This window comes from Psammomys obesus, unplaced genomic scaffold, assembly GCF_907164565.1.
Source record: "Psammomys obesus unplaced genomic scaffold, mPsaObe1.curated_primary_1811, whole genome shotgun sequence".
NCBI lineage: Eukaryota > Metazoa > Chordata > Mammalia > Rodentia > Muridae > Psammomys > Psammomys obesus.
This window is the reverse complement of record NW_026590435.1, coordinates 590,745-603,874: the sequence shown is the minus strand read 5'-3', so window position 1 is coordinate 603,874 and position 13,130 is coordinate 590,745. Positions and strand designations below refer to the sequence as shown.

Sequence of the window (13,130 nt, the reverse complement as noted above, 5' to 3'; positions counted from 1 at the left end):
GGGGGGGGGGGGGGGGGGGGGGGGGAATCTCCTCTTACCCATAGAAGTTCTCAAGATAGCTGCCCCACTGCTGGGTTTCTTGTTATAAATTTAGTGTGCTGCTGCTCACTAAATATCCATGTACAGTCCTCTTGAAGAAACTGCTGATTCCCTAGCTGTGGGGTTTTCTCCCAACAGGGAACCTCAGTCTGTTATCCTGGGGCGCACAGTTCTGTCCGGGAAAGTGGGAGGTGCACTCAGCAAGTCTCTGGGCCAGAGGGTGATTGCTCTGCTCTGGACCTGGAGAATGTGCCCCTAGGTTGAGTTGTCGCCTGGAGGCACTGTTCTGGTCTGGAGGCTGGGTGCCTCACTCTCGACCAGAAGCTGTGTGTCTCTGTCTGGGATGGCGGCTGCAGGCACTGCTCTGGTCCAGACGCTGTGGGTGCAGCCCTCTTGTAAAACCAGGGATTCCCACAGTTTTGACAGTCTAGCTAGGAATAACTGGTTGATCCTTGGCACAGTATCTGAGGGCTGCTGTAATGGCTCTCTGGCTTTTGTAGGTCTGAGGATGCAGCTGTGTGTCCCAGTGCCCCAGGGGAACTCAATAATGGCGGCTGAGCACAGCGCTTCTGCCTGCACTAGAGTCTGCGTGAGTCCAGGAAGTGTTTTGGTGCTGGGTGTCCTAAGCGTTAGAGCTGCTGACCCCCTCCGCTGGGGGTTTCCTCCTGCCAGAGACACGCAGTCTGGTGCCCTGGTGCCCTGGTGCCCACAGTTCTATCTGAGGCGGCGAATCACGCGCGCAGGCAGGTGCCTGTGTCCCGGCTCTGGGTCCGGACTGGCTCTTGGGGTACCCGCGGAACCCGAGTCTTTTCCAGGGGATGTCTGGGTAACCTGAGGTTGGTCCCAATTGTTTCCTGCTCCGTGGGGTTATCTCTCGACTGGGAAATCCAGTCTATGGTGTTGTGGGCCCACAGTTCAGTCTGGGACCGTGACCAGATTGCGCTGGTGGGTAGCTCTGGGCTGGCGACCTAGCGCCTGGCGGAACCGGGATCTCTTCCGCGGTTTAGCCGGGTGAGTTAAAGCTGATTGAATCCCCCACCGTGAGGTATCCTCTCACCTGTGAAACATAATCACTTGTGTTTTATGGCCGCGAGTTCTGATTGCTGGTCACTGTGCCAATCCTGCTGTGTTGCTCCTCAGAATGAGAGTCCTCCCGGCGCCCTGTTTGTTTCCTCTTCATGTGCCTCTATTTGTTTGGCTGTATTTGCTTGTATTTCTTTGAGAGCTTTTTTCATTTCCTCTTTATGTGCCTCTAATATCTAGATAAACATAGATTTTAGATCATTTTCCTGTGTTTCAGATGAATTAAAAAAAATCCATTGATTTTTGGGGTTGCTGGTGAAGCCATGATGTCCTGATTTTTGTTGGGTATGTTCTTATGCCAGCTTCTAGCCATATGCTTATCTGTAGCCTTCACTGTTTATTCCTGGAGATTGTACTGCAGACTGGGTCCATCTGTCTCTGGAGTCTGGCATATTCTTCAGGAAGATAAGAGAGGTCCATTGGCTTGATGTTGATGTTTCACATGTAGCTAAGGGAAGAAGGTCGCAGGCGCACGGGAGTGTGCGTGGAAGTGTGCCTTGAAGGGCTGGGTGCTAGTGTGTGTACACTCCTGGAAGGATGGAGTGTAAGCGCAGGTAAGGGTGCTGGTGAGGTTCCCGGGTGCAATACACATGTGCAGGTGCCCTAAATGGCTCAGTGGCCCACAGGCCTGTCGAACTATGCTCCAGGGACTCAGGTCTGTCTGGGCTGCATGATCGTGGCTCCAGGAATTGTTTGCCTGGATTCCACTGGGAGACCCACAGGGCAGGGATGTCAATGTTGAGAACGCTGTTCCAGGGATTCCTGTGTTGCACACAGTGGGGTGTGGGTGGGAGGGATCTGATATCTGGCTGCTAGCACAGAGGGACTCTGGGTCTGGAGCTCTGCATCCATTCACTCAAAGGCGTACTCACTCATAGGCGTATGTGGAAAGCACAGGGGCCCACGGTTCTCTGTTTTCAGATTTGGGCCCACAGGGGCAAGTGAAAGTATAGGAGATCCGTCAAGTGCTGTCCACTGTTTGGCTGCTAGAGCAGGGAGACCCGTACTTGGGGCAGCCACCACTGCTCCTGGGGCAAGAGAAAATGCAAGGGATCAAAAGTTTGCCATTCTCAGACCCTAGAGACATCCACGGGTGACCTGGATCCAATCTGTCCCCACTCAAGGGTTGTTCCCTCCAGCCCAGGAAGCCTCAGAGTCTATGTTTTGCCTTCAGCTGTTCCTCCACTCACCAGTTTTGGAGTTTTGGATCCTCTGTCCCTCCGATATGGTGCACACTGTCACTGCCATCTTAGAGTCCCCTGTGCCTTGCTTTTTAAGTGGGTGTTGGGGATCGGAAATTAGGTCTTCATGCTTGAGTAGCCTGTAGAATTAATATTCACACTGACAGATACACACTGATGGAGCCATCTCCCCAGCACAATCATAGTTTTCTGACAGATGAGGCAACGGAGGATCTTGAGCTGACAGAGAAAACCTAGACTGGAAGGTGTGTGTGTGTGTGTGTGTGTTCCTTACTCTTCCACTAATAATAGTGGGGGAGAGGGTAAGAAGGCTTAACATGAGGATTCATGCCTCTGTGTCATGTGGAACAAGGGAGGTGGGCTTCTGTTTGTACATGCCAGTTGCCAGCCAAGGTGGGCCTGGGAGTAATATTCAGGCCTCTGCATTGCAGGTGGAAGCCTTTGCAAGTGGAAAACATGGAAGCTGGCCTGGGTACACATAGCAGTGTCAGGAAAGGAGATTTTTGTGGGGGAAGGTGATGATGGTAGCTCTACATTCTCATGGGTGGCTACTTTTATCTCTTAGCAGGGGCTGGAGCAGTGACATATGGAAGCTTCCGTATGGAAACATCACTGATAGAGGTGGATGAAGTGCTCTTGGATTTAGTGATGGCTTATGTCAAAGATCAGATGACCCCAGCATCAAGGATAAACTCTGGGCCCTGGGTGATGAGAGAGGTTTGTATACCAGGGTACCAAACGCAGGGTGGGTACTAAAGGGCTAGAGAGCATGAGGAGAGCAGGGGGTTCAACACAGGCAGGTGGCCTGCCATGGAAATGTGGCCTTCTTTTCTTCCTCACTCTTCCCCTCTACAATTGAATGTGTGTGCCACTAGGCTCTGCTGCCCTGATACTTCCTGAGTTTTCATTTCATCCCTGAAGGATGGAATGTTTTCTCTTAGGAAATTGCTCTATAGCATAGTCACTGCCATGTCAGTACAAGAGATGAGATGCAGTGGGCTAAGCAATGGCTCTTGTCAGGTGGCCACGTCCATCCTAAAATGGGTAATCATCTGGGTTTCTTGAGACAGATGAGTTTGACAAACAGAAGCACAGCTGGATGGCTTAGATAGTTCAGAATTGAAATGACATCTCTAAGGAGAAGGAGTAGTTTCTGGAATATCTGCAATCCTGCTTTGTGAGGACACAAGAGCCCATCATGAACTTGATTCAAGGTAAATGCCAGCATCATCAGACTAATCTTATTTTCCTACCACTGGTATCCATTACATTCTTACCCCTGTGATATAAGCAATTTAGAATGCTTTATTTTTACTCATAGTTTGAGTAGATACTGTTTACCATGGCAGAAGGAGTATGAGGCACCTCGTCACATTGCACCATAGTCAAGAAGCAATGTAAGAGAGACAGACAGAGAGAGAGAGAGACAAGGCAGAGAGAATGAGAGACATAGAAGAGAGAGAGACAAGACAGAGATACACACAGATAGAGGAGAGACAGAGATAAGACAAAGACACACACAGAAAAGAGAGAGGAAGAGAAGGGAGAGGAGAGAAGGGAATGCTCAGTTCATTCTCTCTTTTTTATTCAATTGGTGACCCAGGCCTCTGGAATACTGCTGTCTGTTTTTTGGGGTGGGTCTGTGAGTCTTTCCATATTCAATTAAAACTCTGTCACCTTGAAGGTCAGTGCTTCACTGGGGGACTTTAGAGGAATGACAATACATGCCATCCCATGATGTTTACTTTGCACCTTTTAATTTCTGCATCTAGGTTTACTCCAGTATGTTTTTACTTTTCTGAGTAAAACTGGAATTTGATTTTGGAAATGGGAATGGGGAACTGTTTACAACTTCCTCTATAAACATGGTAAGAATGCTCCTCTCTTCATCTCCCTAATCTCCCATGGGCTGGGGTAGGCTGTGGAGAACAAGGGGTAAACTCAGCTTGTCCCTTTCCTGGAAATGTAGGGGTGGGGATGGTGTGATGCTCACTGGTCTGAGTGGCAAAACTTCTCCATGGTAGTGGTGAGAGAGAGAGACACAAATTTTTATAGAAGGCATGATAAGGTTCCTGAAATGTTGCTATTTTTCTTTGACTCTGAAATGATGTAGATATCCACCATAGTTTATCTTTTCATGATCTGACATTCATCACTCACATAGAAAGGCCTCTTAAGCTATTAAGGTTACTTAATAGCTTTCACAAAGTTCTATCTTCTTTATATATGAATATCTTCTTCCAAACATTTAAAGTTCATCCATCACTCTTTTGTGATAAGACTACCTACAATCAACATCTTTGTGCCCTGATACCTTTATAGTTTAGAAAAAAGTGAGTTTCCTAGGAAGATGAATTCCACAATATTGTTAGCTTGGTCAGCACCATACATGTTTTGAGAAGTTGTATCACTCTGTTTTTTGTGGTTATAACAAAATACCTCAGGCTGGGTACTTTTTAACAAAAAGAGGTTTATTTAAGTGATAGCATTAGAAGATGAAAGTCCAAAATCAGGTGGCTTTGTCTGTTTACCCTTTTATTAGGGTGTTCCTGGTTGCAACATAGTGTTGCATAGAAGGGACATAGTCATGGATGTATGTATACATACTTTGTGCTCTCCAGAGCTAATTCACTGCAACACAAATCCCTTCTAAGACTGGTGCTTCTGTCTTCCACTAAGGCCCTTCTCTTAAAAGGTTTCTCCATGAGATGGCTCAGAGGTTAAGAGGGCTGGCTGTTCTTCCAGAGGTCCTGAGTTCAATTCCCAGCAACTATATGGTGGCCCACAACCATCTAGAATGAGATCTGGTGCCCTCTTCTGGCATGCAAGCACACATAAATGAATAAATAAATCTTTTTTTCTGGCATTTTAAAATATCTTTATTATTATTATTATTTTAAATTATTTATTAATTACACTTTATTCACTTTGTATCCCCCCTGTGGTTCCCTCCCTCCTTCCGTCCCAATCCTTCCCTTCCTCCACCCTCTGCACGCATGTCCCTCCCCAAGTCCACTGATAGGGGAGGTCTTCTTTTCTTTCCTTCTGATCCTAGTCAATTAGGTCTCATCAGGAGTGGCTGCATTGTCTTCTGTGTCCTGGTAAGGCTGCTCCCCCTTCAGAGGGAGGTGATTAAAGAGCAGGCCAATCAGTTCATGTCAGAGACAGTCCCTGTTCCTATTACTATGGAACCCTATAAATAAATCTTAAAAAAAAAAAAAAGGTTCCTCCATGTTAGCACTTCCTACTGCTGACCAAGCTTTTAGTGCATGAGCCTTAGAAAAGCACAGTCAAACCATGTCTAGACAATGGCAGAAGTGATCTCTAGCTGGACATGGATCTCAGTGTTACCTCTCTGAGATAGCATTTCTCTCTGCACAAACTGCTTCCTATACCTATATTCTGACCCTAAATTAGACAAGTTTTTTCCCTATATTTAGGTAACATCACAGATGAGGCCATGAATAGCAGGGAGTTTCTTCATCTGGTGGATGCTGGTTTTGCTATCAACACTTACTATTCACTTATTCTGCCTCCAGTAAATGAAGCTGACCTCATCCTCTCATTTGACTTCAGTGCTGAGGACCCATTAGATGTAATTGTAAAACAAAACAAAACAAAACAAAACAAAACAAAACAAAATACTTTTCTGTATTTGAAGGAAGGAAATAGGTTTGGGTAGAGGTGGGGCTGTACAGGAAGAAACTCAGGCTCTGGCTAAGAAGTGAGTATTGGGTAGTGGTTGTCTGGGGGCACTATGGCATGCATGCATCCCCCAGCTTCATGCATGGACACATATCGTAACCGTAAATTTAAAAACTTTAAAGATACTTGCACTCTGGCAAGATGGGTCAGCAGATAAAGTTACTTGTTGCCAACCTGAATTCAATCCTCCAGACCCATGCGATGGATCTCATAAATTGTCTTCTGATGCCACACACAAACTGTAGCACACATATGTACACACACACATACACACAAATAAGTATACTTAGTATGAGTTTATATATTTTATTTTTAAGGTATACATACTTACATAATATGCATTTGCATCTTTTATAAATTCATACAAATATATAAAAATATATTTATGTTTGATCAAAATAAGATCATCATGCTTGGCAGCAAATGTCTTTACCTGCTTAGCCTTATCACTGGTTGATAAAGACTTATATTTCATATTTATGTTTTTTTTGGCTGACTATTATAGTTAGATATGAAATGTATCCCAGACACCTATGTTTGTATGTGTGTGTGTGTGTGTTTGAGCTAGGGTTTTTCTGTGTGGCCTTGGCTGTCCTGGGCTTGCTTTGCAGACCAGGATGGCCTCGAACTCTCAGATAAACTTGCCTCTGCTTCCCAAGTGCTGGGATTACAGGTGTGTGCCACAGTTCTTAAAACAGAAGCTCATGTTTTAAGAATTTGGTCCTTAGTGTGTAGAGATTAGAGAGTGTCAGAATATTGACACAGATGCACCTAGTGCAGTGGTTCTTAACCTTCCTAATGTTGCAACCCTTTAATACAGTTCCTTGTGTTGTGGTGACCCCCAACTATAAATTTATTTCTGTTGCTACTTCATAACTGCAGTTTTGCTACTGTTATGAATCATAACAGTAAATGTATTTACATAAATGTAAATGTCTTAGGTGACCCCTGTGAGAAGGTCATTTGACCACCAAAAGGGTTGTGACCCACAGGTTGAGAACCACTAGTCTAGTGGGAGTTCTCTAGTTTACTGGGTTCATTCTCTCAAAGGATAGCATGATCCTTTATTTTTCCGCTCCCTGACTTGTGAAGTGAGCAGTTTTTCTCTGTCATACACTAGATCATGGCCTGGAACCTGTAAGTTTGTGAGCCCAAATCAACCTTTTTCCTTTGTGAGCTGATTGTCTTGGGTATTTGCTACAACAATGAAAAGCTGGCTGACTTACTTCCATTGTAACCATTAGGTTATTTAAAAGCATTTGTGTGGCTGACTTTCCATTTTTGTTAGTCATCAATGGAAACTGGTTTTGTCTCCTACCATTCATCTCTCCCTGTGAGGTAGATGTTAAAAAGTCTCTCAGGGAGGAAATGAGATTGGCTAGTTCTAAATATCTGTGGGTGTTCTCTCATCTGAGTACATTGTCCTTCATAATCCTATTCTCAAGTCTTGCAGAAACTGTTGATTGGCCCTCATCGAATCAGAGATGTCTTCTCTTCAAACCCAAACCAACCATGTGCTTTCTAACCTACTCTTGAAGTCTTCGCTGAGGTTCTAGTATGTTTCAAGGCTCCTTATTTTCCCCTACTCAGACCATCAGGAACACAGCAGACTACTGCCAATGTCATGCAGTCCCCTTCCCTGAAGTGAGAGAGGATCAGCGGAAGGAGTGGGCCAAAGCCCCACTGCACTGCTACATCCTTAGAGGGGAAACAGGACCTGTTGTTATGTACTTCTCTGTTCAACAAAGACAACTGTGGAGGTAGGTATGTGAGGAAGAGCAGGGTAAGGAACCATGGGAGCTGGGCTGGCAGGGCTATAGCGAAGGGACACCAGGTCCACATTTCAACATCTAAAGCTCAAGAGGGTAAGTAGGAAGCCTCTTATTATTCACCCTGTGGTCTCCAAAAGGGTGTCATATTTCCTCTTTATGTCTTGGACATTTCTGCCTGTTGCCTCCTTTTGTTGAGATCTTCTTGTCCTAGCTAGAAGTCTGACTTCTTCCACCTGGGCATCCACATTCATTATACAGTCCTTGGTGAACAAGTCTAGGTGGCCCTTAGCATGTAGCATGGTGACCTTGTCAGTCTCAGCTCTGCTGTTTACCACACTGGACTCACTGGGCCTCTCCACCATTCTGCCTTCAGAGGGGGATTCTCTATAAGGGATAAAGTATAAAGCCTGTCTTCTTTCTATTATTGCCCAAGCTGGCTTTGAGTTCAGGATCCCAATCCCTCAACCTTCCAAGTGCTGAGATTGCAGGTATGAGTCATATGTGGCTTTACATGTTCTTTTTACTGGCCAAAGAGGACAGAGGCTTTAGATCCTGCAGAGCTGGAATTACAGATGGTTATGAACCATCTGACACAATGGGAACTGAAGTTCAGTCTTCTGAAAGAGCAGTATGAGTTTTCCTGAGCCATTTCCCAGCCCCTGTTAATTTTAAGACAGAGTTCTCACTATTTAGCTTAGCTTCAGCTCAAAGTCATAATCCTACCTTGGTTTCCAAGTGTTACAATAATAGGTGTATACTACCATGTCCAGCTTATGTATCTACTTTCTTCCTTCGTTTATTTTTTCTTTTTTGAAAGATGTTTTATGTGTATGGGTATTTTGTCTGCATGTATGTATGCATCATGTGCATGCCTGGTGCCCAAGGAGGTCAGAAGAGGGCATCAGATTCCTGGAAATGGAGTTATAGATGGTTGTGAGTCTTTGTGAGCCACCACATGGATGCTGGGAATTGAGCCCATGTCCCCAGGAAAGCAGTTATTATTAACTGCTGAGCTATCTCTTCTCCCTATCTTCCTTCTTTTAACAAATATTAGTTGCCTGCATTAGTAATATTCCAGGTAAATATGGAAAAGGAGACATTCTCTTTCCTTTGTGCAGGTTTGGAGAATAGATGTTAAAACATATGCTTCATTTCATAAAGCAATGTATACCAACACCTCTTTATTTATAAAGCCAAGTGGTGGGCCAGCTGGATTTGGGCTGCAGAAATAGTTTACATACCCAACATAAATGGATATAATCCTAACTTGACATATGTTTTTCTTGGCCTGGTTCTATTTCAGATGGCATTGAGACATGGAGGAAAAAATATGAGGCAATGAAACTATCTGACTTCTACACACCAGGCCTGGTGATGGATTAGCTGAAAGTTTCTAAGGAGAATGTTCAGAAAAACAAAGATAATATTCTCAATGAAATAAGGAAAGTGGCTGGGTGAGTGTCTGGCTACAGCTGCTTTGACCTTTGAGTTGAATCTAGGTAATATCTGTTGCAGAGCTAACTTTTAGTAATCTGGTGAAAGGTTGTGGGTATGGTTGGTAATTGAGCCCCTGCCTGGAATTAGCCAAGTGAGGGGCTGGAGGGAGTGTGTCAGTGGGAGCTCTTGTCTAATATCCTCCAGCTAGGGGTTGCGGATATGGCTCAGTGGTAGAGGACCTGCCTAGAATCCCTCAAAAAGGGGCTAAGGGTGTGGCTCAATGGTAGATGCCCTGCCTAGAATCTCTAAGTGAGATGTTGGTGGTGTGGTTCAGTGGTAGATGCCTTGCCTAGAGCCCTCCAGCAAGGGATTAGGGGTGTGGCTCTGTGGTTGAGTACTTGTTTAGTGTATATCAGACCCTGGGTTCTATACTCTGTACTGAAAATAAAAAGTTATGGGAAGAGAAAAACCATTTCTTTCTACTTGAGCTTGTTTAGGGGAGAAGAAAAAGCAGCAGTGCTGGAATGAGTGGCTTTCTGAAGCACAAAGCAAAGTGGACTAGGTTGCTCTGGCTTTTGGGGTCAAATGGCTGAGGATTTTCTAGTAATGAGAGTATACACTAAATGGCCACCCCCATCAGAGCTCCTAAAAATTGACAGTGAGTCCTCACTCACAGCCCTAGGCATCAGAAATGTCTATCAGATGACATTCAGAGTTATTTTCATTCCACTCTCAGGAAACCTGGGAACTTCCCAAAGGTGTATAAGGAGGACTGCTTGGGGGACACAGTGCAGGATGTCCAAGGCTCTCAGACTGTGGAGATCAAGATATCCAACAATCTCATGGACTTGTATAGGGGTGTGGGAGGAGATGACGGATGGAGGGTGGGGTTGGGATGGATGGAGGGAGCTGCAGTTGGGATGCAAAGTGAATAAACTGTAATTAATATAAAAACAATAAAAAAATACCCAACAATACAAACATAACATTCAAGAATCCCTTGTAAGTTTTATCTTTGTGTTATCCTCCCAAATCCTGCTCCAAGACATCTCCAAACCCCATATGTGATCAGTGGGTGTCTCTGTAAGGTTTCCAGTTCAGAGGCAAGTCTTAGTGTGTGATGGCAGATCAGATAGATGAAGACAGGTTAAGCCTCAGCTTTTCCTTTAATGAAGATTTCTTAGCATGTGTGCTAATAGTAGGTTAAAGTAAGTTTGTAATGATCTCACTGTTAAAAAAAAGATTTGCTTATCTTAATGTGTAAGTATTTTTCCCTGCATATATACACTTGCACCATGTATGAAGTAGAGGCTGGAAGAGGGCATTGGATACCCTGAACTGGAGTTACAGATGGTTGTGAGCTGCCATGTATGTGCTAGGAATTGAACCTGGGTCTTCTGCAAGTGCGCCAAGTGCTCTTAACTGCTGAGCCAACAGTCTTACTTTTAAAAACATAATACTTTTACGTTTTCTTTGAGAATTTCATATATGTATATGATGTATATGATTTTGATCATATTTACTCTGCAAAACCTAGTACTTCCCAGATAACTTCAGATCCCCCTCCAGACTTCATGTCCTATTTTTTTTTTTTTTTTTTTTTTTTAATAAACCACTGAGTTCATTTGGTGCTAACCATATGTGTGTGGATGTGTGAGTCATTCATTGGAGGTTGGTCTGTAGACCCACCAGGAAGACATAGTAAAGAAAATAGATCCTCTCTACCCCAGAAGCTTTCATTTTGTAAGTAGATCTTCATGTAGGGATATGGGCCTGGGGCACCCTGCCCTTCCCCAACCCATTAGGTGCTGTTGACTGGCTTGATATTGTATAGGAAACCCCAGCTCTAAGTTCATGAATGTAGCAGTGGTCCTGTCTAAAACGATCTTATTTTTTGAGGACCTGATCCTTCTTTTAGACTCCTGTGGTTTTCTTTAATCTGGAAGGAATTGCCATTTGTTTGATGGTAGGCACCATGTTATGTGGCAGAGCTGAACACAGTTTCTCTCAGCTGCCTCTGCTCACAGGCAATGAACTTGGTTTTCTTGTCATCAAGCACTTAAATGGTGAACTGGGTGAATCGGGGTTGCAAAGCACAGGGAAAGAGGGCTAGCCATAAAGTCTGTGGCTTCATTTAAAAAATTCCATATAAAAGAAAACCACATGCAAAGAATCTGGAGTAGAATGACCTTGATGTATTGAATAAACAAGAAGAAAACTGTTATTGATGGTCAGTGTGAAGATGCAGGAAACACAGAGTGAACTATGATGTGGATTTTGACAGGTTTAATATTTGATGTAGATTAAATAGCTAACTCTTTGCCTAGATTTGTCCTGCATCTGAACAGTTGTCCCTAGCCTTGATATCATTAGATAAACAAATACTTACACAATAAGCATAAATGATGGGACTGCCCCTTAAGGTGGGATTAAATCTAGGTATTCTTGTGGAATAAGAAACTATCTTTCTTCAAACCCATGTGAAGGTCTGTAGAGGCCTCCAGATCTTCTAGTCTTCTCCAACATTCAAGGTTACCTGCATAGATCAATAGTGACTTGTAACTCCCTTTTCCCAGGTACTACTTGCAGAGGGGGCAGGTATTAACGGACCCACCACCTGTGCTCTCTCCAGAGTCAGCAGTTCCTTTGTGAAAAAGCGCTGCAGCTTCCAGGGCACTGTGGGCCTATTGGTCTACCAAGGCCCAAGTGTCCATCTTGCCTTTATGTTCTTTGTTCCCTTCAACTATTCACTTCACAGAACGGAGTTTGCCGTAGACATTATAATTGAGCCAGTTTCCAGGAACCTGGAGAGTGTCTTTGACAGCATTCAGGGCAATGGGTCTCCAGAGCTAAAGGTGGAAAAGTATGTTTTTCAGATCCCCCAAGGGGATCCTGAAGTTAGAACATGATTCCTTGATTATCAGAGCTACCATGTCCAACGTCCATGTGGCTAAAATGAATGTAGTGGTTGAGACTAAAGCTTCTTAAAATTTTCTTTCATTGGGATAAAGCTGCTCATTTTATACTTCCAGTCAGACTGCTTGGCTCTGTTAAAAAAGAAACCTGTTAAAAAAGAAATTATAGCCCATCTCTGCAGAGCCAAAAAAAAAAAAAAAAAAAAATCCAAGAAGACAAATATTCTGTAAATGCTTGCTGCTTGGCCAACAGATTTATGATGCATTTTTTAGTCCCTCACCACTCTCCTGCATCCTATGTTTTATTCATTCACTTCCCACTGTGCTATTGTGGCTTGCATTCTCCCTCCATATTTTCCCTTCAATCTGCTTCAGGTAGATACTTTCCTTGCTTGTCTTATCTGCTGCCTCAGCTCCTCCTTCCTGCTTGCCTGCTTTCTCTCCTTTCCATCCCTTCCATCTGTAACACAGGGGTTGAGCTTGAAGGATCTACATCTGATTTGCATCTTGCTTCCACAATCTGCTCACTGTAAGAACATAGGCAAGTCCCTTCACACATGTTCCTTACTTCCATCATCTGTGGAATAGATAATTGTGGCTATGTCCTAGAAGGTTCAACTGAATTAAGTCCAAAGACTTAGACTAGCTCTGGTACAGGCAAAGTTTTCAAGAAGCATTACTCATTTTTTTTTCCCAAGCAAATGCTGTATTCTTTTTGTTAAAAATTGTCGTTAGATGGCATTCAAGGTAATGGGGTTCATCATGACATTTTAGATATACAGATACTTGTACTTTGTTAATAATTATTCCCCATTACTACTTTTTCTCATGTAGGTCTTCTTCCTTCCTTCAAATAATCCCTTCCTGCACTTGTGTCATGTGTGTATGCATAAATATGTATTTTAATCTAAATTTTGCATCTAAGAGACATGCAATATTTGTCTTTTTTCCCCAAAATTTTCTCTTGTCCTCTATCT

General features: G+C 43.8%; 1 protein-coding gene across 1 annotated transcript in view; it reads left to right on the top strand.

The window, feature by feature from the left end:
• Pla2g4c (phospholipase A2 group IVC) overlaps nucleotides 1-12,147 on the top strand; it is a 46,769-nt gene extending 34,622 nt beyond the window's left edge. Inside the window, 7 exon segments of the mRNA XM_055607382.1 lie at nucleotides 4,097-4,192; nucleotides 5,765-5,919; nucleotides 7,620-7,762; nucleotides 7,764-7,789; nucleotides 9,105-9,255; nucleotides 9,975-10,088; nucleotides 11,997-12,147. Of these exon segments, the coding sequence (XP_055463357.1) occupies nucleotides 4,097-4,192; nucleotides 5,765-5,919; nucleotides 7,620-7,762; nucleotides 7,764-7,789; nucleotides 9,105-9,255; nucleotides 9,975-10,088; nucleotides 11,997-12,147 (836 nt within the window).
• Nucleotides 12,148-13,130: the final 983 nt, after the last annotated feature.